The sequence below is a fragment of the Ceratotherium simum genome, chromosome 6 (assembly GCF_057802395.1).
Source record: "Ceratotherium simum simum isolate JZ-2026a chromosome 6, ASM5780239v1, whole genome shotgun sequence".
Classification (NCBI taxonomy): domain Eukaryota; kingdom Metazoa; phylum Chordata; class Mammalia; order Perissodactyla; family Rhinocerotidae; genus Ceratotherium; species Ceratotherium simum.
In genome coordinates this window covers 77,902,272-77,925,001 of record NC_141905.1, presented here as the reverse complement: position 1 = coordinate 77,925,001, position 22,730 = coordinate 77,902,272, and the positions used below count along the sequence as shown (strand labels likewise).

General features: G+C 41.4%; 1 protein-coding gene across 2 annotated transcripts in view; it reads right to left on the bottom strand.

The window, feature by feature from the left end:
• Positions 1-22,461, bottom strand: part of INPP5F (inositol polyphosphate-5-phosphatase F) — an 86,380-nt gene extending 63,919 nt beyond the window's left edge. Inside the window, exons 1-2 of one of the 2 annotated variants that reach the window (XM_087432705.1) lie at positions 22,258-22,461; positions 1,750-1,830 (exon numbers count right to left, since the gene is read on the bottom strand). In XM_087432705.1, coding sequence (XP_087288831.1) covers positions 1,750-1,830; positions 22,258-22,354 — 178 coding nt within the window. In that variant the 5' untranslated portion in view covers positions 22,355-22,461. The remainder of the gene's footprint in view (positions 1-1,749; positions 1,831-22,257) is intronic. The other variant, XM_087432703.1, reaches the window with a different exon arrangement.
• Positions 22,462-22,730: the final 269 nt, after the last annotated feature.

Below are 22,730 nucleotides of genomic sequence, written 5' to 3'. Positions count from 1 at the left end.
CATAGCAGTATTATTTCTAATAGCAAAAAAGAAACAAACAATCACCCAATGACAGGAAAAAGGACAAATTGTGATATATTCATACAATAGTGTAAATAAGGAACTAAAGTTTCATATATCAACATGGATAAATCTCAAAAATATAAAGTTGAGTGGGGAAAAAAGAAGTGAAAGAAAACAAACAGCTTAAAATCATTTACATAAAATCCCCAGAATACAAACCTTAGCAACATATTGTTTAGGGATACATAATAAAAGCAAGAACGAAAATCAAGGGAATAAGCACAAAATTCAAAACAGCAGGTTTTCCTGAAGGGAAGGAAGCAGGATACACTTGAAGAAAGGCAGAGTGAGGGCTCCAAAAACACTGGTCATGTTTCATTTCTTAAGCTGGGTGGGAGATATATGTGTGTTTGTTTTACAACAACCTATTACCATATATCTGTGATAAACAGCTTTTCATATCTAAAAAGTATTTCACAATAAAAACAAATTAAAAACAACCAAAGAATGTAGCAAGGAAAATTAGATAGTCTCCTGTAATATATGCTTTATTTATAATATCCAGAAATCAACCTAGGGGCCATCCTGGTGGCACAGGTGGTTAAGTGCGTGTGCTCCGCTGCAGCGGCCCGGGGCTCGCCAGTTCGGATCCTGGGCACACAACAACGCACCGCTTGTCAGGCCAGGCATGCTGTGGCGGCATCCCACATAAAGTGGAGGAAGATGGGCACAGATGTTAGCCCAGGGCCAGTCTTCCTCAGCAAAAAAAGAGGAGGATTGGCAGATGTTAGCACAGGGCTGATCTTCCTCACAAAGGAAAAAAAAAAAAAAAAGAAATCAACCTAGCTCCCAAATGCTCAATAATTTTATCTTAAAGGAATAAAAAAGGGAATATTACAGAGGTAGCTATACTCCCAATTACAAAGCTATAATGGTAAAGCCTCCTATAGTTCATAACTCATATTAAAATTGATACCAAAGGAAAACAGATATTTAAATTTAGTGCATAAAATATTTCATTTAGTCTTTTTTAGGACCTTTTGGGACCGGCCTATATAACATCTATTTTCTCACCAACACAATCCTAAACCCAGAGCACAGGTGCCTGTCCTTCCAAGCGAAGGCATGGTGAACGACCTAGACCTTCCATCAATTTGCCTGCACTGGAAAGGACCACACTGCATACTAAGAGACCCATCTTCTTCCCTGGTCAGAGTTCATCGTGTCAGGAATGGACAGCTGACCTAAAGCCAACCAGTCATGGTCTGCCACCTGCCCTACCTCTCCAGCCTTATTCCTACTATCTTCTCTCTTGAAATCAGTGCAGTCGGTATATCTTTCCATCACAGCACCTACCACCATTATCAAATAACTATACATTTATTTCAGTGATTACTCACCGATGTCTGTTTTCCCTCCTAAACTGTAAGCTCCACGAGGGTGGCAACGGGTCAGTTTTTGCTCACTATTGTGTCCTACCAACTATCACAATACCTGACACATAGTAGGCATTTGATAAGTTGTGTTTTTTTTTAAGAGGAAGAAAAGATTGTAATACTATGCCTCCTTTTCTCTAAAGCTTTATTTTTATTTCATTAAACTTATATGGAAATATCCCTACTTCGGGCAGACTCAAAATTAAGGCAAAGGAATCAAACCATAACAGAATCTACATTTATCCTCAAAGAAGAAAATGTCGTAGAATGCCAAATTAAATTTGACAGGATTAAGTTTACAGAAACATACCTGAATGAAGCTGAATTTTCCCGATAACACCTTCTACCAACCCCAAACAAATGGGATTCCAGGCAAGAAGTAGATCAGTAGCTAAAATGGAATAAGACACAGTCATGAGAAAATATTCATCAGAAAACATATTAAAACAATATCTCTAGCAGTATATTAAAAAATTATCAACGTCCCAAAAAAGCAGTTATGAACATCCAGAACTGAATACATTACTATCAAGCAATGTGAAAAAGCATTAAATCTGAGGCCTGAATAAGACTAAGACTAAGACCAGTTAGGGGATTGAGCTGACATTCTGAAACTCTACTCAGATGGGAGTACACTGGCGCCCTGCAGTGGAGGGAACAGGCTGGTACACTACAGGAGGGCAAAGGAGAGGAGGCACCCACAGGCCTTGCTACAGTCAGTCCCAGACCCAAAGACAAGGCCTGAGAAACCACCACAGAGATGTCCACTCACTGGATCACACTCTGGAAATACCCTTTCCCAAAGAAGCTTACACCAAGCGAAGAAATCCAGAAAGCCAGTGCTCTTTTATGTGACACCTAGGGCAAAAACAATAGGAACGGCTTCCCTGTATTGAATGCTTACTGTGTGCCGGGCATCCCAACCAGGGTTCCTCACCTGAACCACAGAACAATGATTTGGATGACTGTTTTCTCAATTCTCCCAAGGATGGCACACAACTGGTACCACTCTAGACGCATAGGAGAGAAGCTAATCCATTACACACAACGGATGCCTGAAGACATGAGGGCTTAGTTATCATGTGGAACCCAGGCTGCAAAAGGCTGTTATATACACGGAGATAAATGCAACACTAGAGGTAGCTCAACAGCTGGAAAAGATTAGCAAGAATGAAAACAATATTTCTCTTAGCAGGAAAGTAAAATTACATTTTAATTATTACCATTTAAATTTTGTTTTGGTGAAATTTATAATCAATCTGTAACTCATGGGTTAATTACAGACTTAACAGTTTGGTCTCCAAATTCCTTTGCATTTTGACTATTGTGTCTTGAACGTCTTTGTTGTTAATGATATATTCAATGGAAGGCAAAAAAAAAGTGGACTTCTTTGTTCTTATTGCAAGAATTAAAGTAAATAAGCAATTAACTTTTTTTGTTAATGTGTTCTACACATTATCATTTCTAATCCTGACAACTGTGTGAGTTGGGTATTCGGGGTACCATTTTACAGATGAGGAAATGCAGCCTTAGAAAAGTAACGTGACCTACAATGGATCAAGGGCAGAGCTGCGATTCAAAGCCAGGTCTGCATGACTCATGGCCTGTGCTCTTAACCTTCCTCCTATAGCGCTTCCCTTAGAAGCTATGCTTGGAACTAATCCATTAGACAATATTTACATTTTAAATAACATGCATTCTTATTATAAAAGTAACACTGAATAAAATTGAAAAAAATATTTTATCTATCCCATCCCACCACGAAGAGATAAGTCATTATTTTGCTACATTTCAGGCCATAGGTTTGTGTGCATACCTAATTGCAATACTACAAATACAGCATTATATGCTGATCTTTTCTTATAACATTTCATGACTATTTTCTCATGTCTTTAAAATACTCTTCAAAATTATAACTTCACAGCTGCATAATTTTCCACTTAATGAAGGACTTCCTCACTCCTGGGCATTTAAGTGATTTCCAGTTTTTCCCTATTATAAAAAATACTGTGATAAATGAACATTATGCAAATATTGTATTTACCTCCCTAATTAATAGCTTTAGGACAGATTCCTAGGAATGAAATTAGTAGGTGAAAACAAAAAAAATTTAAAGCTTCCAAATATTACCAAATTGCTTTCTACCAAGGTTATAACAAGTTAAATTTCAGCCAGAAGCATATGAAAATACTAGTTTTAAAGTACTCGTCAGCATTTAGAATTTCTTTTTTAATTTTTCTAATTTGAGGGCATCCATTGCCTAACATGATGTTTATTTTCTTCTCATTGTTGGTAAGATTAAACATTTAATTATAAAATTGGTTGCTTATGTTTCTTCTTCTACTATGATTTTCTCATTCAAATCTTCTAATGATTTTTCTTCATATTCCCTATTGATTTATGAATTCTTTTTACATTAAGGACATCAACTCTTTGAGATGTTTGCAAATATTTTCACAGTTTTTAACTTTTATACAAATCTATCATTTTTTTCATTACCTTTATGCTTAAAAAGTTGTTCCTTACCCAATATCAAAAGTATTTATTAATTTCATCTCTTTGTTAATTTTTAAAAATCTAACTAACTCTGCTGGAATTCATGTTGGTGTACAGACTAAAAACACCCTGATTTCTTTTCAAATAGGGAGCCAGAATCCCTGTATCAGGCAGGCCAAGTCTCACCATCCGCCACCACAGATGTTCCTGGTCAGGAAAGAGCTCCAGCTACCCGTAACCCTGCACCCTGACCTCAGGTGAACAGACCGTAGTTGTAAGACTCTACCCCTTGGGTACTAAATGAGCTCTAGAAATATGGAAGAAGAAGGAAAAGTTAGAGCTAAAACAGGCAGGGACAGTTACATAGAAGTGGAACTTCAAGCATAAGGAAAGCAGCAAGAAAAACAATGCAGAGGAAAGAAAGTGCCAGGTTTGTTCTGGAATTCGTCCCTTCATTGGAGAAACACTTATCAAGTACCTGTTAGGAACCAGGCACTGTATCAGGCTAAGAAGATATAAAAATAAAGGAGTGAACAGTCTAGAACAGAAGACCTATGGGTATGGTGGAGATTTGAATTGATAAAACTGGAAAAAGTAAACTGAGGCCAACTGTGGAGAGACTTGAATAAAAGACTAATGAGCCTGCGCTTCCTGGACACCACGGCAGGCACATAATGACCTGAGTACAAGGTTGCAGCCAGGGATTTGCTGACAGCATTGAAACAAGGTGGACACTGAGTGTAGGGAATGAGTTAGAAGGTTACTTCAAGAGTCTTGGCTTGAAAGGACATGGAGCTACCCTAGCTTGGGGAGTCAGGTGGGCAGCAGGTGAAGAATGCACAGGAAGAGCTGAAGATGAAACACCTCCAAGGAAGCTATACCAAGGACAGGAAGAGAGTACATCAAAGATGACATGAAACATCTACTCTCTCCTGAGGGGGGAAGCTGGGGACATGGACGAGAAGAGCAAGAAGGAGCAAAGAAGAAAGGAAGGACAGTGTGTACAGCAACCAGGAGAAAGGGGAAGAGAACCTCTTAACTCAATGCCCTTTTGCATCTTTGGCATTTCAAACCCTGTAAATACAGCAGCCATTCAAGAAAATTAGAATTTAAGTTAAACTAGGAAAAAACTATAAAGATGACCAAGTTTTGTGGTCTAATGACTAAAAATAATAGTCACTGATAATCTTTGAGGTCCAGAGAGAGAATCAGCTAAACCCATTAAGACTGAGTTCATGATGGGATGATCAAGGAGATATGTCTAGATAAGAGAACCAGAGGAGATATTAAAGGAGGAAAAGAAAACAGAAGATGATGAAAGCAAAAGCACAGGTATAAAAGTTAACCTTGGAAAGGAAGGGTACTACTTTTTTCTAAGACTGGAGGAAAAGATGAAACGCTAAATATAGAAATGGAGAGGAGAAGCAGATGAATGTATCAGATGGTCTTGACTCAGTAAAAATAGGAGTCAAAGTTATCTTTGCTTCAGCAGGGGGAACGAGGGGAACAGAGAGGCAGCAGAGGCTTGGTATGGTGAGAGGAATCCAGAAAGTCAATTTGTAAATGTTCTATGTGTGCTTGAAAAGCACGTATATTTTTTTAACTCAGTATTTTCAAGAAAAAGGTCAATCCATTAATGGGTCATGAAATCCATTTTGCATTTTGTATAAGATCAGCATTAACAGCAATGAAACAGAACAGAAAATTGAAAAACTGCACCAAGTAAGAGGACACATTTCATTAAACTTTTGTTTCTGGTACATACATACATGTATGTGTTCACCAGGTCATGATTTTAAAAGTATTTCTTACTATGGATCTCAGACACTTGAACACTTTAACTTAACACTTAAATTGAACATTTAACTTTGGGGTAAGGGCTCATTATATCAACTTTGTTTATTATTTTGTTCAATTCCTCTATGTATTTGCTAATTTTTTTGACTGCTTAACCTAAGAGTTTTTGAGAGAGGGCTTATTTTTTTTTTAATCTTATGCTTTGTGTATTTTTTCCCCCATTTTTTCCTTCTTCATTTTTGCCTTACATTTTTTGAGACTATGTTGTCAGTCAGGCATATACAGATTCAGGATTATTATATCTTCCTAGCGAACTGCTCTGTTTATCAGGATGTAATAACTGCCTTTAATGCTCTTTGCCCTAAAGTCTAGTTTGTCTAACATTAATATTGTGAAAGAAATACATTAGGCATAACACGGAATAAATATGAACATTGCTAATTCAATCGTATAACTTCTCCCACTCCCCACAGCCTTAGGAACAAAGTCCAAATTCCTTGGAAGGCTTGTAGACCTTGCATGGGCTGGTCCTGTCCACCCTCCTCCTGCCTCCCCACCCCCAGCATCCTGGTCTTCCTTCAGTCATCTAGAAGTGTGCACAGGCTGGGCCTGGAATGCTCCTCCCCACCCACTTCTGCCTGCTCTTCATTCCAGACTCAGAACAAGGGTCACGGGTGTTCCCTCACACATTCCCCACTCCACCCACCCAGTAGAACCCATCAGGATCTCTTTTGTGGCCCCAGTGAACCCTGCTCATATTTCCATCATAGCACCTTATTTTGGTTTAATGCCCCTAATTATTGACTTGCCTGTCTCCCTGACTGAAAAGGAAGCTCATTGAGTCTCATTCAGCTTTATGTCCCAGTGCAGGGTACACAGCAGGCTCCAAAATGCTAAATGGACGAATGAACCTTTGACACGGAATGGAGAGGCAAGTTGAAGTCAGATAATTTGCATTGAATCATGTTAGAAGGGTTCACTATTTAAAGTGGCAAAGCTAAAGTCACCTGCTCTATTTCAGATAAAGGCATCAGGGCTGGTAGAAGCAAACTGACGGTCCAATACTACACAGCTTGTCAAAATGAAAATACCATTTCCCACTCTCAGTCCAGGGCTCTTTCTAACATACCTCTAACACCGAGGTTTCCCTACAAAATGTTCTCACGTGTAATACTCTCGTTTTATATTTGCATGGGGCTTTCAGCATACCACCATCATTCCAGCTGCACAAGCCATTACCTGGGGTCATCCAAAATGCTTTTCTTTCTCTCCAAGACTTACTGATTCTATCTCCTAAATGCCTGGTGAACATTTCACTTCTCTCCAACCACAATGCCACTATCTTTGTGCAGGGTCAACACCTCCTCTATCTGGATCATTAAAAAAGCTCTTGTCAGCCCCGTACCTAGCAAGTTGCTTAACACATAACAGGCACTCAAATATTCACCGAATGCAATGAGGCCTCTATAGACAGTTTGGTACTGCGGGACCCTAAGGTAAAAGGCAGGGAGCTCCAACAATGAGGCTGAAGAACTACCAGGGACTAGCTCAAGAGGACAACAGATAGTACATTCAGGAGCCATTATCTCCAGACAGGGCAGATTTGCATTTGAGATTGACCGGTAGGACCAGTGTGTAGAGGATGGACATGAGACGGCAAGCCTAAAGCCAGAGATCCAGGCAACACATAGTATGCACAAGGGCAGCCTGGGGCTGGCTCTGGAAGTGGAAGGCTGGACAGTCAAGAGATGCGGGTGTGATGTGGGCACAGCCTGGTTCGGTGCCCCAGGTGAAGAGTCCTAGCTCTACTACAGTCTCGGAACCTCTCTCAGCTTCACCTTCCTCTTTCGTAAACGGGAATTTCATCTAACTTACAGAGTTTTTATGAGGATTAAATGAGAGAATTACATGAAAGCGTCCAGCACAATGTCTGGCACATAAATGTTCAACAACTTTTAGCTCAAGTTGGGAAATGTATATGTATTTAAAATTCCAGGTTCCTATCACAGAATAAATCTCTCCATAGATTTTTTTAAAATTTTATTTATTTATTTAATTTTCCCCCAAAGCCCCAGTAGATAGTTGTATGTCATAGTTGCACATCCTTCTAGTTGCTGTATGTGGGAAGCGGCCTCAGCATGGCCGGAGAATCAGTGCATCGGTGAGCGCCCAGGATCCGAACCTGGGCCGCCAGCAGCGGAGCACGCACACTTAACCGCCAAGCCACGGGGCCAGCCCCCTCCATAGATTTTTATTTCAAGGGTCTACATACGGCTTTAAAAAAAAAAAAAAAGGAAAGGATAAAAAAAGAAAAAACACAACTTCAATATTTTTTACTTATTAAATCTTATGGTAAGGCCATCATTCCTGAAAGCCTTCTCAGAGTAATAAATGTTTTATGAAAACCTCAATGCCAAGCTACGACCCCAGGATTTTTTTTCCTCATAATATGAAACATAGATCTACAGCTCTGATGCAGCTCAAAACTAGGAATCCAGTCTCAGTCCCAGCAACCGAATTCACGTCCAAACGGCAAACCAAGCATGACGGCCAGCTTTCTCCCCTCCCCTAAGTCCCCTGCATTGGAGAGAAGGAGACTCTAGAAGAGGAAGAGTCTAACGGGAGGTAGAAATATGCTTGTGCGGGCCAGCCCCGTGGGCGAGCAGTTCAAGTTCCCTGTGCTCTGCTTCGGGGGCCTGGGTTCACTGGTTCAGATTCTGGGTGCAGATCTATTCCACTCATCAGCCATGCTGTGGAGGCAACCCACATGCAGAATGGAAGCAGAATGGCAGAGACAGCTCAGGGCTAATCTTCCTCAAGCAAAAAAAAGAGGAAGATTGCCAACAGATGTTAGCTCAGGGCCAATCTTCCTCACCAAAATATATATATATGCTTGGCAAAAGACACGGATATTGGTAAACTTTAGTTACCTGTGTGAAAATAAGTACTGAGTCCTAAGTCTTGAGAAACCGTAGAAGAATATAAATAGAATGCATAACTTTTAATCAGCAATAGAAAGATACCTGACAAAAATTCAACATATCTAATGGGAGATAGGAAAAGGTGGTAGGGAAAAAAAAAACAAGAAAAAAGCACAACAAATAGAAAATATAAATAAAAGGTAGAAGTAACTCCTAATATATTAATAATTATAATAAATGTAAAGTTTCAACTAACCAATTAAAAGACAGACTACTAAATCTCAATGCTTCTATCAGTTTATTTAATTCTATGCCTATTTTGTCTACCACGGTAGCTGTGGCCTAGCACAGTGTCTGACGCATAGCAGGCACTCATTTAATAGCTATTGAACCAAATGAATAAACCAGTAAAAGCAAGCATGAACGAGCAAACCGAAGAATGGATTTCTCCTACAAATTGCTTATTTTCATTGACTTTTTAATAAGACTAACATCTTAAGTTTTTATTGTTTTTAAAGGATGCCCCAAAACACCAGTCTTGGCTATACAGGCACTTTAATGAGAAAAGCATTTATCTTTCAATAAATATAAAAAATGATGAGCATGTGATTTCCCACAATGAAAGATTTACCTAAAAATTCTGGGAAACTTTAAAGTGTCTTAAGATCTCTAGCAGGTGTCCACGGCTTCTCGTACCAACATAGAGACAAGAGACAAAAGACCGCAGAGGAAGGCCTGAAGCAAACAATGTAACCAGCACAAGAAGGGAGGCTCTAAGTGTTTTTGTGACTTGCTCCCTGGTACACTGTCTGGAACACAATAGACACTTCAAAATGTGTTTGTGTGTGTGTGTGTGTTTTTTGTGTGTGAGGAGATCAGCCCTGTGCTAACATCTGCCAATCTTCCTCTTTTTTTGCTGAGGAAGACTGGCCCTGGGCTAACATCCGTGCCTATCTTCCTCTACTTTATATGGACACCACCAGAGCACAGCTTGCCAAGCAGTGCGTCGGTGCGCGCCCAGGATCCGAACCGGCAAACCCCGGGCTGCCGCAGCAGAGCGCGCACACTTAACTGCTTGCGCCACCAGGCTGGACCTGTGTGTGTTTTTTAATCTATTACTCTTCACTAAGGAAATAAAATAAGTTGGCATTAGCAGAGTCTGTTTGTACAGACACCATGTGTACGTAGATGATATTAGTCTAAGCATATGTAGCAACTACACTTAGTAATAGACACCATGTCACCAATATTAATGGCTACTCTGAAGGCAGAAGGTATTGAATGGCAGAGAAAATGACGAGTGGGCTTATACCACCCTTCCACAAAGAACAGCCATGTAATTAATCTGCTCCAACAAACATACTGCTTTTCTTTTTTTTCGCTGAGGAAGATTTGCCCTGAGCTAACACCCATTGCCAATCTTCCTCTTTTTGCTTGAGGAAGATTTGCCCTGAGCTTACATCTGTGCCAATCTTCCCCTATTTTGTATGTTGGTTGCCGCCACAACACGGCCACGGACAAGTGGTATAGGTCCGCACCCAGGAACGGAGCCCTGGCCGCCAAAGCGGAGCGCGCTGAAGTTAACCATCAGGCCATGGGGCCGGCCCCACAAACATATTGCTTTCTAATCCTTCCTTCAAAAGGTATATTCCAAGGTGGCACACAAACTCAAAATAGAAACATTTGAAATTTGCAAGCAAGTTTTAAAATTTAGGATTATCAAAGTTATCTAATAGAGAGCAGAGTTGCTTACAAATTACAAAAGTATAACATCTTAGAAACAATGACAAATTTTAATTAGTGAAATAGAGTAACATACACTCAAAGACATAAGTATTTCGTCATAAGCTCAATTGTTTGATCTGACCCATTAGGTCAACATTTCCACCCTTATTTCAGATCCATTTGACAGTACATGGTTTCTATTTTCATATGCCCTCCTCTTCCTGATACACAGAAAACAAATGATTAAGTACTGTGTGCCGGCAGAGCATGAGTCATTCATTCCAAGAGCCCAGAGAGATGGCGCACCCTCAGCCCAAGAACTAGCCTGGGTTTTGCACAGCTGCTGAAGTTTATATGAAGTTTCACCTGTGCCTTTGGGGGAAAAAAAGGTGCCAGGGTATGGATAAATAATGAGATCCAAGTCTCATTTCCTGCTCAAGACAAAGAATATTATTGCTCTGAAAAGACAATCACCAAAGTCAAACAGATGAGCAAAAGGTTCTAAAATGAGGAACTAAAAGTTTCAATTGTTAGCTTATCCATGCTTCAGTTCTCAGAATTTAATCAGGCCAGGAAAACAAATTAAGGAAGAGTTTGATTCAGGTGCCATCTTATAAATGCAAAGTTTGATACACCTTTCTCTGAACTCTCTAATGGTAATTACTTTCCAGCATTCAGCAAGCTAAAAAACTAATCCAATTGAGAAGTTCTGGCAGCTGGTGATTTCTCAGTGTGAACTCCAGCTCAATGGTTGTCAATCCTGGCTGCTCATTACATCATCTGGGAGCTTTATAAAATATTGATGTCTGGGGCCCACTCCTCAGAGTCTGACTCAGCTGGTTAGGGTGGGGCCTTGGCATAGGTATTTTGTAAATCTCCCCCAGGTGAATCTAATGTACAGCCAGGTTGAGAATTACTGGTCTAAGTGATTATAAGTTACTGGATGGACCCTGTACTAGTAGCTTAGTTTTACCCTATCAATCTGATTCAAAGAAGATGCCTGCGCCATGTACTTTAAACTCTTTCATATAATAAAGTACCATAAACTGCAGAAAGAGGTCAAAATATACTGAGTTGACAGAAAAGCTGATCTAAGCTAGTATAAAAAATTCATTTCAAAAAAATAACCTGAAGAATACTTAAAAGATGAGATACTACCTAGGAAAAACAGATCTTAAGAATTCCTAGACTTTGCTATTAAAAAGGGGATCTAATTACAGTGCAGCAAGAGGGCCACAAAGTTTTGATCATGATGATGAAGGACATTAGAAATTGTTTTTTAAACTCTACAATATCTACAATATCCAAACTAAAAACTATCATTCTCCATTTGAAGCATGAAGTCCTAATTGTCACATCTCAAGAAAGACCCACTGCAACTCAAAAAAGAACACAGGACAACTAAAGAAAAAGACTTTCATGAAAGGTGGAAGGTAATTAGGTCCTGGAAGGACCATAAAATTACGAAAGGTGAGGACGTGACAGTATATTCAGAATACCATGGGCTGGCCCCGTGGCTTGGTGGTTAAGTGCGCGCGCTCCGCTGCTGGCGGCCGGGGTTCGGATCCCGGGCGCGCACCGGCGCACGGCTTGTCTGGCCATGCTGAGGCGGCGTCCCACATACAGCAACTAGAAGGATGTGCAGCTATGACATACAACTATCTACTGGGGCTTTGGGGGAAAAAATAAATAAATAAAATTATTAGGGCCGGCCCCATGGCTTAGCGGTTAAGTGTGTATGCTCCACTGCTGGAGGCCCGGGTTCGGATCCCGGGCGGACACCGACGCACTGCTTCTCCGGCCATGCTGAGGCCGCGTCCCACATACAGCAACTAGAAGGATGTGCAGCTATGACATACAACTATCTACTGGGGCTTTGGGGGAAAAAATAAATAAATAAAATTATTAGGGCCGGCCCCATGGCTTAGCGGTTAAGTGTGTGTGCTCCACTGCTGGAGGCCCAGGTTCGGATCCCGGGCGGACACCGACGCACCGCTTCTCCGGCCATGCTGAGGCCGCGTCCCACATACAGCAACTAGAAGGATGTGCAACTATGACATACAACTATCTACTGGGGCTTTGGGGGGATAAATAAATAAATAAAATCTTTAAAAAAAAAAAAAAAAAAAGAATACCAGCATAGGAGACACATGTTTAAAAGACACGGTTTGGGAATAAATGAAGGGGAGTATAGCTTAAATTACAACTTTCCAAACTCATTACCTTAGGAAGCTGAATATATAACCAGTTCAAACAAGGATTAGATAAATTCTTGGATAATAAATTCATAATGCATCACCCAAGAAACACAGCAATGTGTTGGGATGTACCCCTCACCTTTGCTCTCCCCAAAACTGTCTTTTGATATAACTTTCAGAAATAGGATTCTGAGAGCCAAATCAGAGCATAGATGAGCTAACAACTGGTATTTTCCTTAACTCATTTTAGAGCTCTTAAACAAGACACATAAAACTAGTACTTCCATCATTAAACAGATGCAACCTTTCTCCCCGCCAGTGCTTAAATAATTTCCTAGCTTTTCCTAAAAACTTTGCTCAAAACTAACTTACTCTCTTCCATCTAGGATTGTTTGCAGAGTCATTCTGCTGCCATAGGTCCTTACCAACAAAAAGCTCTGCCTTCAACCTGCCATCAGATCTAGGATTTGCCATTTTAGTTGGCCTCAAATGAAGAACCGCTTTTAGATCAAACAACAAGGGCCACAGCACAGCGTCCTGTGGGGTGGGGTGGGGGGTATGCAGGAGAACCAGTACTATTTCAGTCTGGCCAGTTAGGCACTATTCATTCCTAATAGCCAATCACACACGAGCTTTTTTTTTTTGAGTACCCAATTAGGAGGAAGCCATTGTGCATACAGAGTTATTTCTGGTAAGACAAAAAGGTCCATAAAAGTCCACTAGTGGGTACAGCCAGTTTCTTCCAGGGCTTTCCATTCACAGAGAGAAACAATCACAGTCTATTTACAGCTGGAAGAAACTTCACAGAATCAAATAAAAAAGCACCTTTCTTCCCATTTTCTTCATTAGGTTTTCACCATCTTGGGGGGAAAAAAAAAACCACAGAGACCTCAAACTTCAGGACTCAGCTCAAATCTCCCACTGAACTCTGTCTTAGGGCTGTATCACAGCATCTGTCTAGCATCCTGTGTGTGTCTCTCCCCATCAGACCACACCCTTGCTAGGGTAGAGACTGTTTCATCCGTCTTTCTATTTTGGCACAATGCCCGGCAAACAGGTCTTCAATAAATATTTGTTGAAAGAATAAATAAATGACTTCACAGAATTTGAGACTTGATATAATTTAGAAGGAGAAAGAAATAGAATACCAAATTAGTTAGATGGGGGCAGGTGGGGCTGCTTCTTTGAGAAAAGGGGGTACTAGCTAAAAGGTGCAAAGGGGATAAATGCACTAGCCACTAGAGATGAATCTTGGATGTCAAGAAGCATGACTGCCCAGGAGACTAGCAAGCTATTACTCTGCTAAACTCTGATCTGCCCACCACAGCCACTCCCTGGAGCGGGGCGGGGGAGGTATCTTATGCTGGAAATAGGGAGAATGTATTTCTGGCATAAAGGCAATGTATAATGATACTGTGAAGCATCATTAATATTATACATGTAAACTACTAAAATTAAAAGTATTATGGCATGTTTAAAATTTCCTAACATTCAGATGTTATGACTGTTTCAAACTGCATATACCGACCACTGCAGAAACTGTGGAATTTGAAGTTCAGTGTAAGTAAAAAGCTGTTTCCACAAATAAGATTCATAAAGAAAATGAATGTACTTTTAAATATCCCACTATCAAGTTAAAGAAATGCAAGGTTAAACTTGAAAGAACCTGAAATTAAAAGGAAGTAACTGAGGACGCGTCCCACATACAGCAACTAGAAGGATGTGCAACTACGACATACAACTATCTACTCGGGCTTTGGGGAAAAAAGGAGGAGGATTGGCAATAGATGTTAGCTCAGAGCCGGTCTTCCTCAGCAAAAAGAGGAGGATTAGCATGGATGTTAACTCAGGGCTGATCTTCCTTACAAAAAAAAAAAAAAACCAAACAAAAAAAAAAGGAAGTAACTTAAAAGAAAAAACACCAAACAACTCGGGCCTAAAATCAAACTGTATTTCACTCAACCTGCCTTGCTAAAGAAGGCAGGCCGGAGTGGATGCTTTTTTCTTAATGAGAGCAGTTCCTTTAAGGGTCTCACAGCAACCAGAAAATGAGTCATCCTAGCAGAGCATGGGATTTAATTAAGATACTACCAGTATATGTTGTGATAGTACTATAATGCTAAGTGTTCAGTGTTTATCCTCACTTTCAAAATACTATTTCTACATTATTACTTAATGTATTATCAACATTATAATTATACTAATTATAAAAAATATTATTTCTCTATTTTGTTAAACATACTCTAATTCAAATGTTCTCGGCTCAATTATGGTCAGTTAACGCATAACAGTTATGACTTAGACCAGCTAATGAGTAATTATTTGTTAGAGGTTCTACAACATTGCTGTTACTTCTCAGACTTATGTTTGCAAGACTAGATTTTAAAAGGTTATATTTTAAAACATATTTGTACAGGATAGAACAGTTTACAAAAAGATACACAGAGAGATAGTAATACAGCTTATAAAGATTTCACACATTTAAATCCCCATAAAACCACACTAAGGCTAGACTATGGCTCTGAGAATTCACTGAATCGATAGCAGAGCCAAACTAGTTTGATTTTCCCATAGTCTAGCATCTACCTGCAAACACATCAGCTAATTTTGTCATAAATGACATGGACAAAAATCAGCAAAAAGCAACATTGTTTTGTTTTTTTTTGCATAAGGGTCAGTTTGAGGAAAATAAAAATGTCTTCGGGTCCCATTTATTTTCATTTTAAACAGAGAACAGTTTTATTGAATCCCATAGACTTAAAGTTAGAGTCCCCCTTTTAGTGAATAAATTGACAATGAGAAATTAGCACGGTTTTTTTACTTGGCAAGAGAGGCGGCATTCTAGTCTTCTGTTCTTATGTTCTCCATTTAATCCTCCCAACAACCCCTTTGCTGCTCAAGGTACAGAGGGTCGACCAGGGACTAGAATTATTTCAACTGATTCAAGACAGTTTTTACAGAAGACCTGCTGTGGGCCAGGTGCTAGGGACATGGTGAAGAATCTGCATCACGTTCTCCATGCCCTGGTGGAATTAGTTAGGCTGGGCAGGTAGGACAAGGGGGAGCCATGCTGCTGGGGATCCTGGAGCAGCACCAGTGCAGCCAGGTTCCCTAAAGACCAAGCTGTCCAGACACCCTGGTTTCTGGCACCTGCATGCTCTACCCTAAAAGGCTGATACTGCCTCTCCTCTGAAGCTACCCTTTGGCAAGTCCTGGCCTCTGCTGGCTATGGCCTGGTCAGAACACAAGCATCTAGGATTCAGTGATTCTACAAAGGTTCCTCCCCTCTTTGAAGGTGGTCACCCTAAAGACTTCTTCTCTACCATTCCCTCTCTGCTTTATATGCTCTGAAAGGATGCCTGTGAAATTGGATCTAGGACTCTTTCAAAGCTAGACTGGAAAGGCTTCGGGTTGCTCATCATTGGCTGAAATAGTTCCCATCCAGTACACATCAATGTTCCTCCTCAAAAATCCACCCTATATCTATTCCCTTCCCAAACTGCAGATGTTCTAAAAACTTAAGAAGAGAAATCTGATAAACTGACCATAACTGGAAAAGCAACTAGTCAATCTATTATATAATGACATTCCCTGTAACTATGTAAACTAATTTTGCAAGAAAGGAATCAGGGCAGGTGTAGAGTCAAAGAACAAACCAGTAGTCCGGTTATCAGCCTTTTTCATTCTATATAGATCCTTCCTCAATGTGTGTACTTTTACATTTGAGAGGTTTTTTTTTTTTTTTTTTGGTGAGGAAGATCAGCCCTGAGCTAACATCCATGCCAATCCTCCTCTTTTTGCTGAGGAAGACCGGCCCTGAGCTAACATCTACTGCCAATCCGCCTCCTTTTTTTTTTTTTTCTTTTCCTTTTTCTCCCCAAAGCCCCAGTAGATAGTTGTATGTCATACTTGCACAGCCTTCTAGTTGCTGTATGCAGGATGCTGCTTCAGCATGGCTGGATAAGTGGTGCGTCAGTGCTCTCCTGGGATCCGAACCAGGGCCGCCAGTAGCGGAGTGCATGCACTTAACCTCTAAGCCACAGGGCTGGCCCCCTTGAGAGGCTATTTTATTCGATATATGGGCTATACTATAATGACTATGATCGCTAAAGATACATTTCAGATATTACTCATAAAAATATAAATCCTATAATTTTCTAGTCAAGAAAGTAGAAGGTTTATAAAATATTTTTGTCAATATTGAGGAAAATTTGGCTTTGGAGTCATATACTGGGTTAGAAGCCTGTCTCTCCCTCTTACTCTGCGAACTTGGACAAATTACTTCTCTGTGCCTCACTTTCCTCATCTGTTACATGAGGATAATAATAAAATCCTCCTGAGATTTATTGTGTGGATGAAATTACACAGTACATATAAAATGCTTAGAACAGTATCTGATTCAGAAAAATGCTCATTAATAAAAGCTGTTGTTAATACCTACCATTAATCTCAATTGACAATGCAGACAACAAAATATTCACAAAAACTTCCCTCAATCTGTAAAACCTGATTTGAAAAATTGTCATCAGTCCCCTTAGAAAGACCCTGTCTTTCTTCTTTTTTGAAAGCCAAAGAAGGGGAGGAAAAACTTTGGAAACATGCGTCTTTTCTATTTTGCACACATAAAAATAAATGTTCATAAAAATAAAGACCTGTTCAGTCCAACTGCTACCATGTTAGAAATATAAAATATAGGGTAAAAAGTAGTTCAGGGTATAAAATTGGTAAGCCATTTTAAAGAAACTGAAGACTTAAAGACACTAGAAAAAAATCTGGATATTCAACAACAAAAATGGTTAGAAAGATTTTTGCAATATATTTAATAACTAATTTTTAAATTAAATGCCCTATTACATTTTGTCACACTAAGTTCTGAATTTTTAGCAAAGATGATTTTTTTTAAAAGTTCAAAATCTTTTTTTCAAAGTAAATACCAAATGACACAAAACTCTAAATAAACTGAATATCGTTTCATAAAATATGATTCCTGAAAAGAGATAAAAGTTCTATGAGAACTTCAATTCCATAACTATAATTTCTCATTTAGAAAAAATTAGCTTCAGGGGCCGGCCCGGTGGCACAAGTGGTTAAGTGTGTGCGCTCAGCTGCCGCAGCCCGGGATTCACCGGTTCAGATCCCGGGCGCACACCGACGCACTGCTTGTTAAGCCATGCTGTGGTGGCATCCCATATAAAGTAAAGGAAGATGGGCACGGATGTTAGCCCAGGGCCCGTCTTCCTCAGCAAAAAACAGGAGGATTGGCATTGGATGTTAGCTCAGGGCTGGTCCTCCTCACACACACAAAAAAAGGTAACTTCATATGACATACTAAAAATAATTTTATTATCAAAAAATAACTAAGAAGGGGCCAGTCCAGAGGCATAGTGCTTAAGTTCGCACACTCTGCTTCGGCAGCCCGGGGTTGGCAGGTTTGGATTCTAAGTGCAGACCTAGGAGCCGCTTATCAAGCCATGCTGTGGCAAGCGTCCCACATATAAAGTAGAGGAAGATGGGCATGGATGTTAGCCCACGGCCCATCTTCCTCAGCAGAAAGAGGAGAATTGGCAACAGACGTTAGCTCAGGGCTAATCTTCCTCACCACCACCAACAAAAAAAAACCCCTAAGAACAACAAGAACACTTCTTTATGTTTCTGTGAATTCTAACTGATAGCTCATAAGCCCTCCAAAAAAGTGTTCACTGGCATTCATCAGAGTATCATCTCTCTACATATAGTTTACATGCTTATGAATGTTATGTGTATGACAGATGCTTTACCATCTTTTCGTGGTCACTCAGCCTCAGAATAGAATGAAGCAGTATGCAGCGGGAAATTATATAACACCGTCGTATCAGACGAAGCCACGAGGATGAGTGGAAACAATTTTAAGACTGAAGAGATGAGACCATATCACTCTTCCCCAACAGTGGACTGTATTATACTCCTTTTTACATCTTTAAATTACAATCCTTATTCTCAGCTAGTAAAATTTCACTTTCAAGAGATTATTGAATTTTTACACAGGGCTTCATCATTTTCCCTGGTAGAAAATAAAATAAAACCACCTAAATATTTTTCTCCGGTGGTCATTACCTTGCAATAAAGACATAAGCATCCACCACAAAGCAGTGCTTTGTATGAATACAGACTACTCACTACCCCTAAAAAAAAATGGAAACACCAGAAAAAATAATACTCAACTATTTAGAAAAAGAGAATTGAAAAATTTAAACAATGTTAAAGAAGAAAATAAGAAATACTACCACAAAGATTTAAAAAAAAAAAAAAAGGTAATCCTAAATCAGATAGAAAAATAACACAAGTAGAAATGCACCTTTCCTCACATTTATTTTCTCACTCAGCTGGACAGAGATTTTCCGCCCCAATTAGAAGATATTCAAAACAGAGCCTAAAATGAGTAATAAGCATAACACAACATCCTATTTATGGCAATGATATTCCTGAGAGAAAAACTTGGACTTAAACTTAATTCAGGTCAACTCAACCAAAAATGCCCTCTGCATCCTAAGCACTCTAAAGCCCAGAGATACCAAGAGGAGTAAAGGACGGTCCTTGCCTTGGGGAATGCACTGTCCACTGGGGAAGAAGGAAGCAAACTATTCCTATATGATGCAGTAAGGGCTATAATCAAAGTGTGTACTAAGTGTATAAAGCACCTGGAAATACAATAAGGGAGACCAATAATCCTGTCCCAAGGATGTGGGCTAGGGTGAGCACAGGGTGGGGTGGCATCCGAGCTGGGTCTTAACAGAATAAACTGGGCAGGAAAGGGGGCTAACAGTAACAAACATTCCAGGCTAAGGAAATGGTCGTTTTAACCTTAAATATCAATACTGATTCTTCTGATATCTCTAGGAAAAAGAAAAGTCCTGCTTCAAATAGTTCAATAGCCACAAACATAAAAACCACAATGCCTGCAGGCTTTCCTGGTCTCATAATACTGCCCTTTGGAAAAGAAAAGGACTTGGTCAGTAACTATTCAGCTGAATAACCAATAGGAAACAATGAATGATGTTAAATGCTTTCATTACAAACAGCAGCAAAACTGGCCATAAAAGCAGAGGGAAAAGGTCCAATAAAATGAAGAGAAGTTTAAATGATTCTCTAGAAAAAGAACTGAAAGGCACTTACCCAATTAAAATACCATTATTAAATTGCCATTCTTTAGAAAGAATCTTAGAGTACTGGATAGGATAAACTATTTGGTAAAGTCAAGTGCACAGGGTTCTTTATTCATTGGCTGTACTTGAAAACCTGAAGATCAAAACAGGCTGTTACTTCTGAAACATAATGGCGTCTTCCTTCCTCCAGATTTGTGGTCTACTTCAGTCTGTGATCTGCTATATCCTAAGAAGTGAGATAAACTGAACTGCAAAGACTATAGCCATTTTATTCAGAAAAAAAGTTTTTAATTTGACTTCTGATATGGACTTTGGATATATAAACAGTAATTCAAACCATACGGCTTAATCCAAAATGCAGGCCCAGGTGACTCTGTGAATATTCCTTGAAGGCTCCTGAGCTGCTTTAGCTCAGAGTATGGGTTTAAGTCTTTCCATTGAAGGGTAAGTCACTAGCCAGCATCCTAGAAAAGTTGATTTACTTCACTTGAGGGGTATAATTTATCCCCAAGCAGCCATTAGGATTGGAGAGCCTCCTGTGTACAAGAAACCAACTTAAACCAAACAGAATGACATATAATTCACTTAAAACCCATCCTATTCAGAGGACTCCCATGGTCATACCTTGTTCCATGTAATTCCACCATCTTGGATCATCTCTGTCAATCTTAGGGGCTAAGAGAAAGGAGTGAGTGGCCCTAGAAATGGAGACAACCCAGTCCACAATATTTACATATGCCTCAATTCACTGCCCAAATAGACAGATGACCACCTAGAGATTTCCTGAGTGTTTTCATGAAACACGTCAGTTCTTGTCCTCCAAGACGTACACTGAACAAACACTCAGCAAATCGGTAGTAATTTTAAAACACTTTCATTACGTATAAGGACTAAAAAGCCCAACCCTCATTTTATAGATGAGGACATGAGGCGCAGAAAAGTGTTTTGTCCAATGTGTTGGAGACGATCTCAAGTTTCATCCAGTTGTAACAGCTAAGCTCTTAGAATCCACAGAGTTGGCTCTTTGACAGCCTGGGAATTTTGCAATCTACCTTTCTTCAAGCTGCACTTGAAGCCTTATCCAAACTTTGGAGGGTGGGATGGAGGAGTGGGGGGAAGAGGCAGGCAAATGGTCAAATCAAGAAAAACAGAGAGAAGAGAATGACTGGAGACGGGCCAAAATTAGCCTATTTACAACAACCTCCGTCCCAAGACCATCAAGAACCTCATCTGGGTGCAGTAGTTTCTCCTCCATTCTGAATAGGTGAAACAGCAAGAAAATACACCCAGAGCCTAAGAAAAATAATAAGTTCTCCTTCATTGCTCTAGCAAATCAACTAGCAGGACTTCATAAGAAAGCAGTGGGCCCTGCCAGAAAGTGTTCTGGGGGCCAACTCTACTCTCTGGGACCTCAGGCGAATTACTCAACCTTTCACGTCTGAAAAAGAGGATGCCACCACCTGCTTTGTAAGGTTGTTGTGAGGATTGAGAATAATATATTAAGAGACCAGGTCCTTGAAAACCATCCTATGAATGTTCACTGCTGTGATATGAAAAGGCTCATTTGGACTTTTTCTATTTTCGATTTACACCTAGACCTTTTGTCTAGATTACATACAAGAATTACAAGTACATTGAAATGCTCTGGCTATTTCTTTAAAGAACTCTATTCTCACTTCCCCTAAAGTGAAAGATCTCGGAGGTGATTAAGGAAAAGGACTGGCAACCGCAGAGGGGGAGGTGCTACCGAGTCCCCTCATAAAGGCAACGCCCCTGGACTGTGAGATCTCTGAGGGGCAGGACGGTTCTGTTTATAACTCACCACCGCGAACTGGTTTTCCTAACGCAAACTAATCATTGTAGACTCAGGCATCTCATAACCGCTTACATGACACCCAAACATGGACCCACAACACACCCTGTATCGCACCATACTGAGTCACACAAAAATACCAGAAGTTTAACATTACAGTACAGCTTAATTGTAATACTAAAATGAAAGAAGAGGTGCTTTAAATCGGGTGCCTATGAGGTAACCAGAAGGAAGTCACGCCTTCAATAATAAAGGACCAGAAACACACAGAGGTCAACAGGGAGTGAAGCTCCGGCAGGACGTTCCACTCAACTGGCGCGATCGCTTCTGGTCTGAGATCGGGATTCGAACCCAGAACTTGTCGTGAAGGACGTATGAGAGGCCTGTAAGGCCAGGAGCACCTCGATCGAACTTTCGTGGGGGAAGCCGGCCGACTCCAGCTCGGAGTCCTCGGCTCGGGGGATCCGCTCTCTGGACGGACCTCCAGAGCAATCTCGGCGCGGAGGCGCGCTCGGAGGGACGAGGGTCGCCGGCCCTTTGTCCCCCGCGGAGGGGCAGGAAATAATGACAGCTCGCGCGCCCTCGCTCGCGCCCGCCCCGCCCCGCGCGCCAGGGCCGCAGGCGGCGCCCGCTCGGCTGCCCCGGCTGAGGGGCCCGGCCGCGCCCCCTCCTCGCCCCCCGGCCCGCCCCGCCGGGCCCAGGGCGACTCCGGGCCGCCAGCCTCACCGGGTCGGAGCTGGAGGCCGCCGTCGCGGCGGCTGCACCACAGCGCGCGCTCGCCCTGCTGCAGGATGTAGTGGTCCTTGGCTTGGAAGAGCTCCATGCCGGCCCCGGGCGCCGAGGGAGGCGGCGTTGGCGGCCCGGGCGCGCCCGCGTCTCCGCGGCCCCCCGACCCAGGCGGCCCGCGGGGGGCGCGGGGGGCGTCCTCGTCGGCCGGGGCCGCCAGAGCCCGCGCCTCGGGGTGCGGCGGCTAAGGGAGCGCCCCGGCGGCCGGACCCGCGCGAGGAGAACGCGCGGCGCGGCGGCGGCGCGGCGGCGGCGCGGCCTTGGACGCCTCTCTCCCGGCTCCGCCCCCTACCCGGCCCCGCCCCGGCCCTCAGGCCCCACCCCCTCTCTGGCTCCTCCCCCTGCTCCGCCCCCTCCCTCTCCCCTGTCTGCTCCCTTTCCTGCCGCCTTCTCCAGCTTCTCCCGGGTTTCAC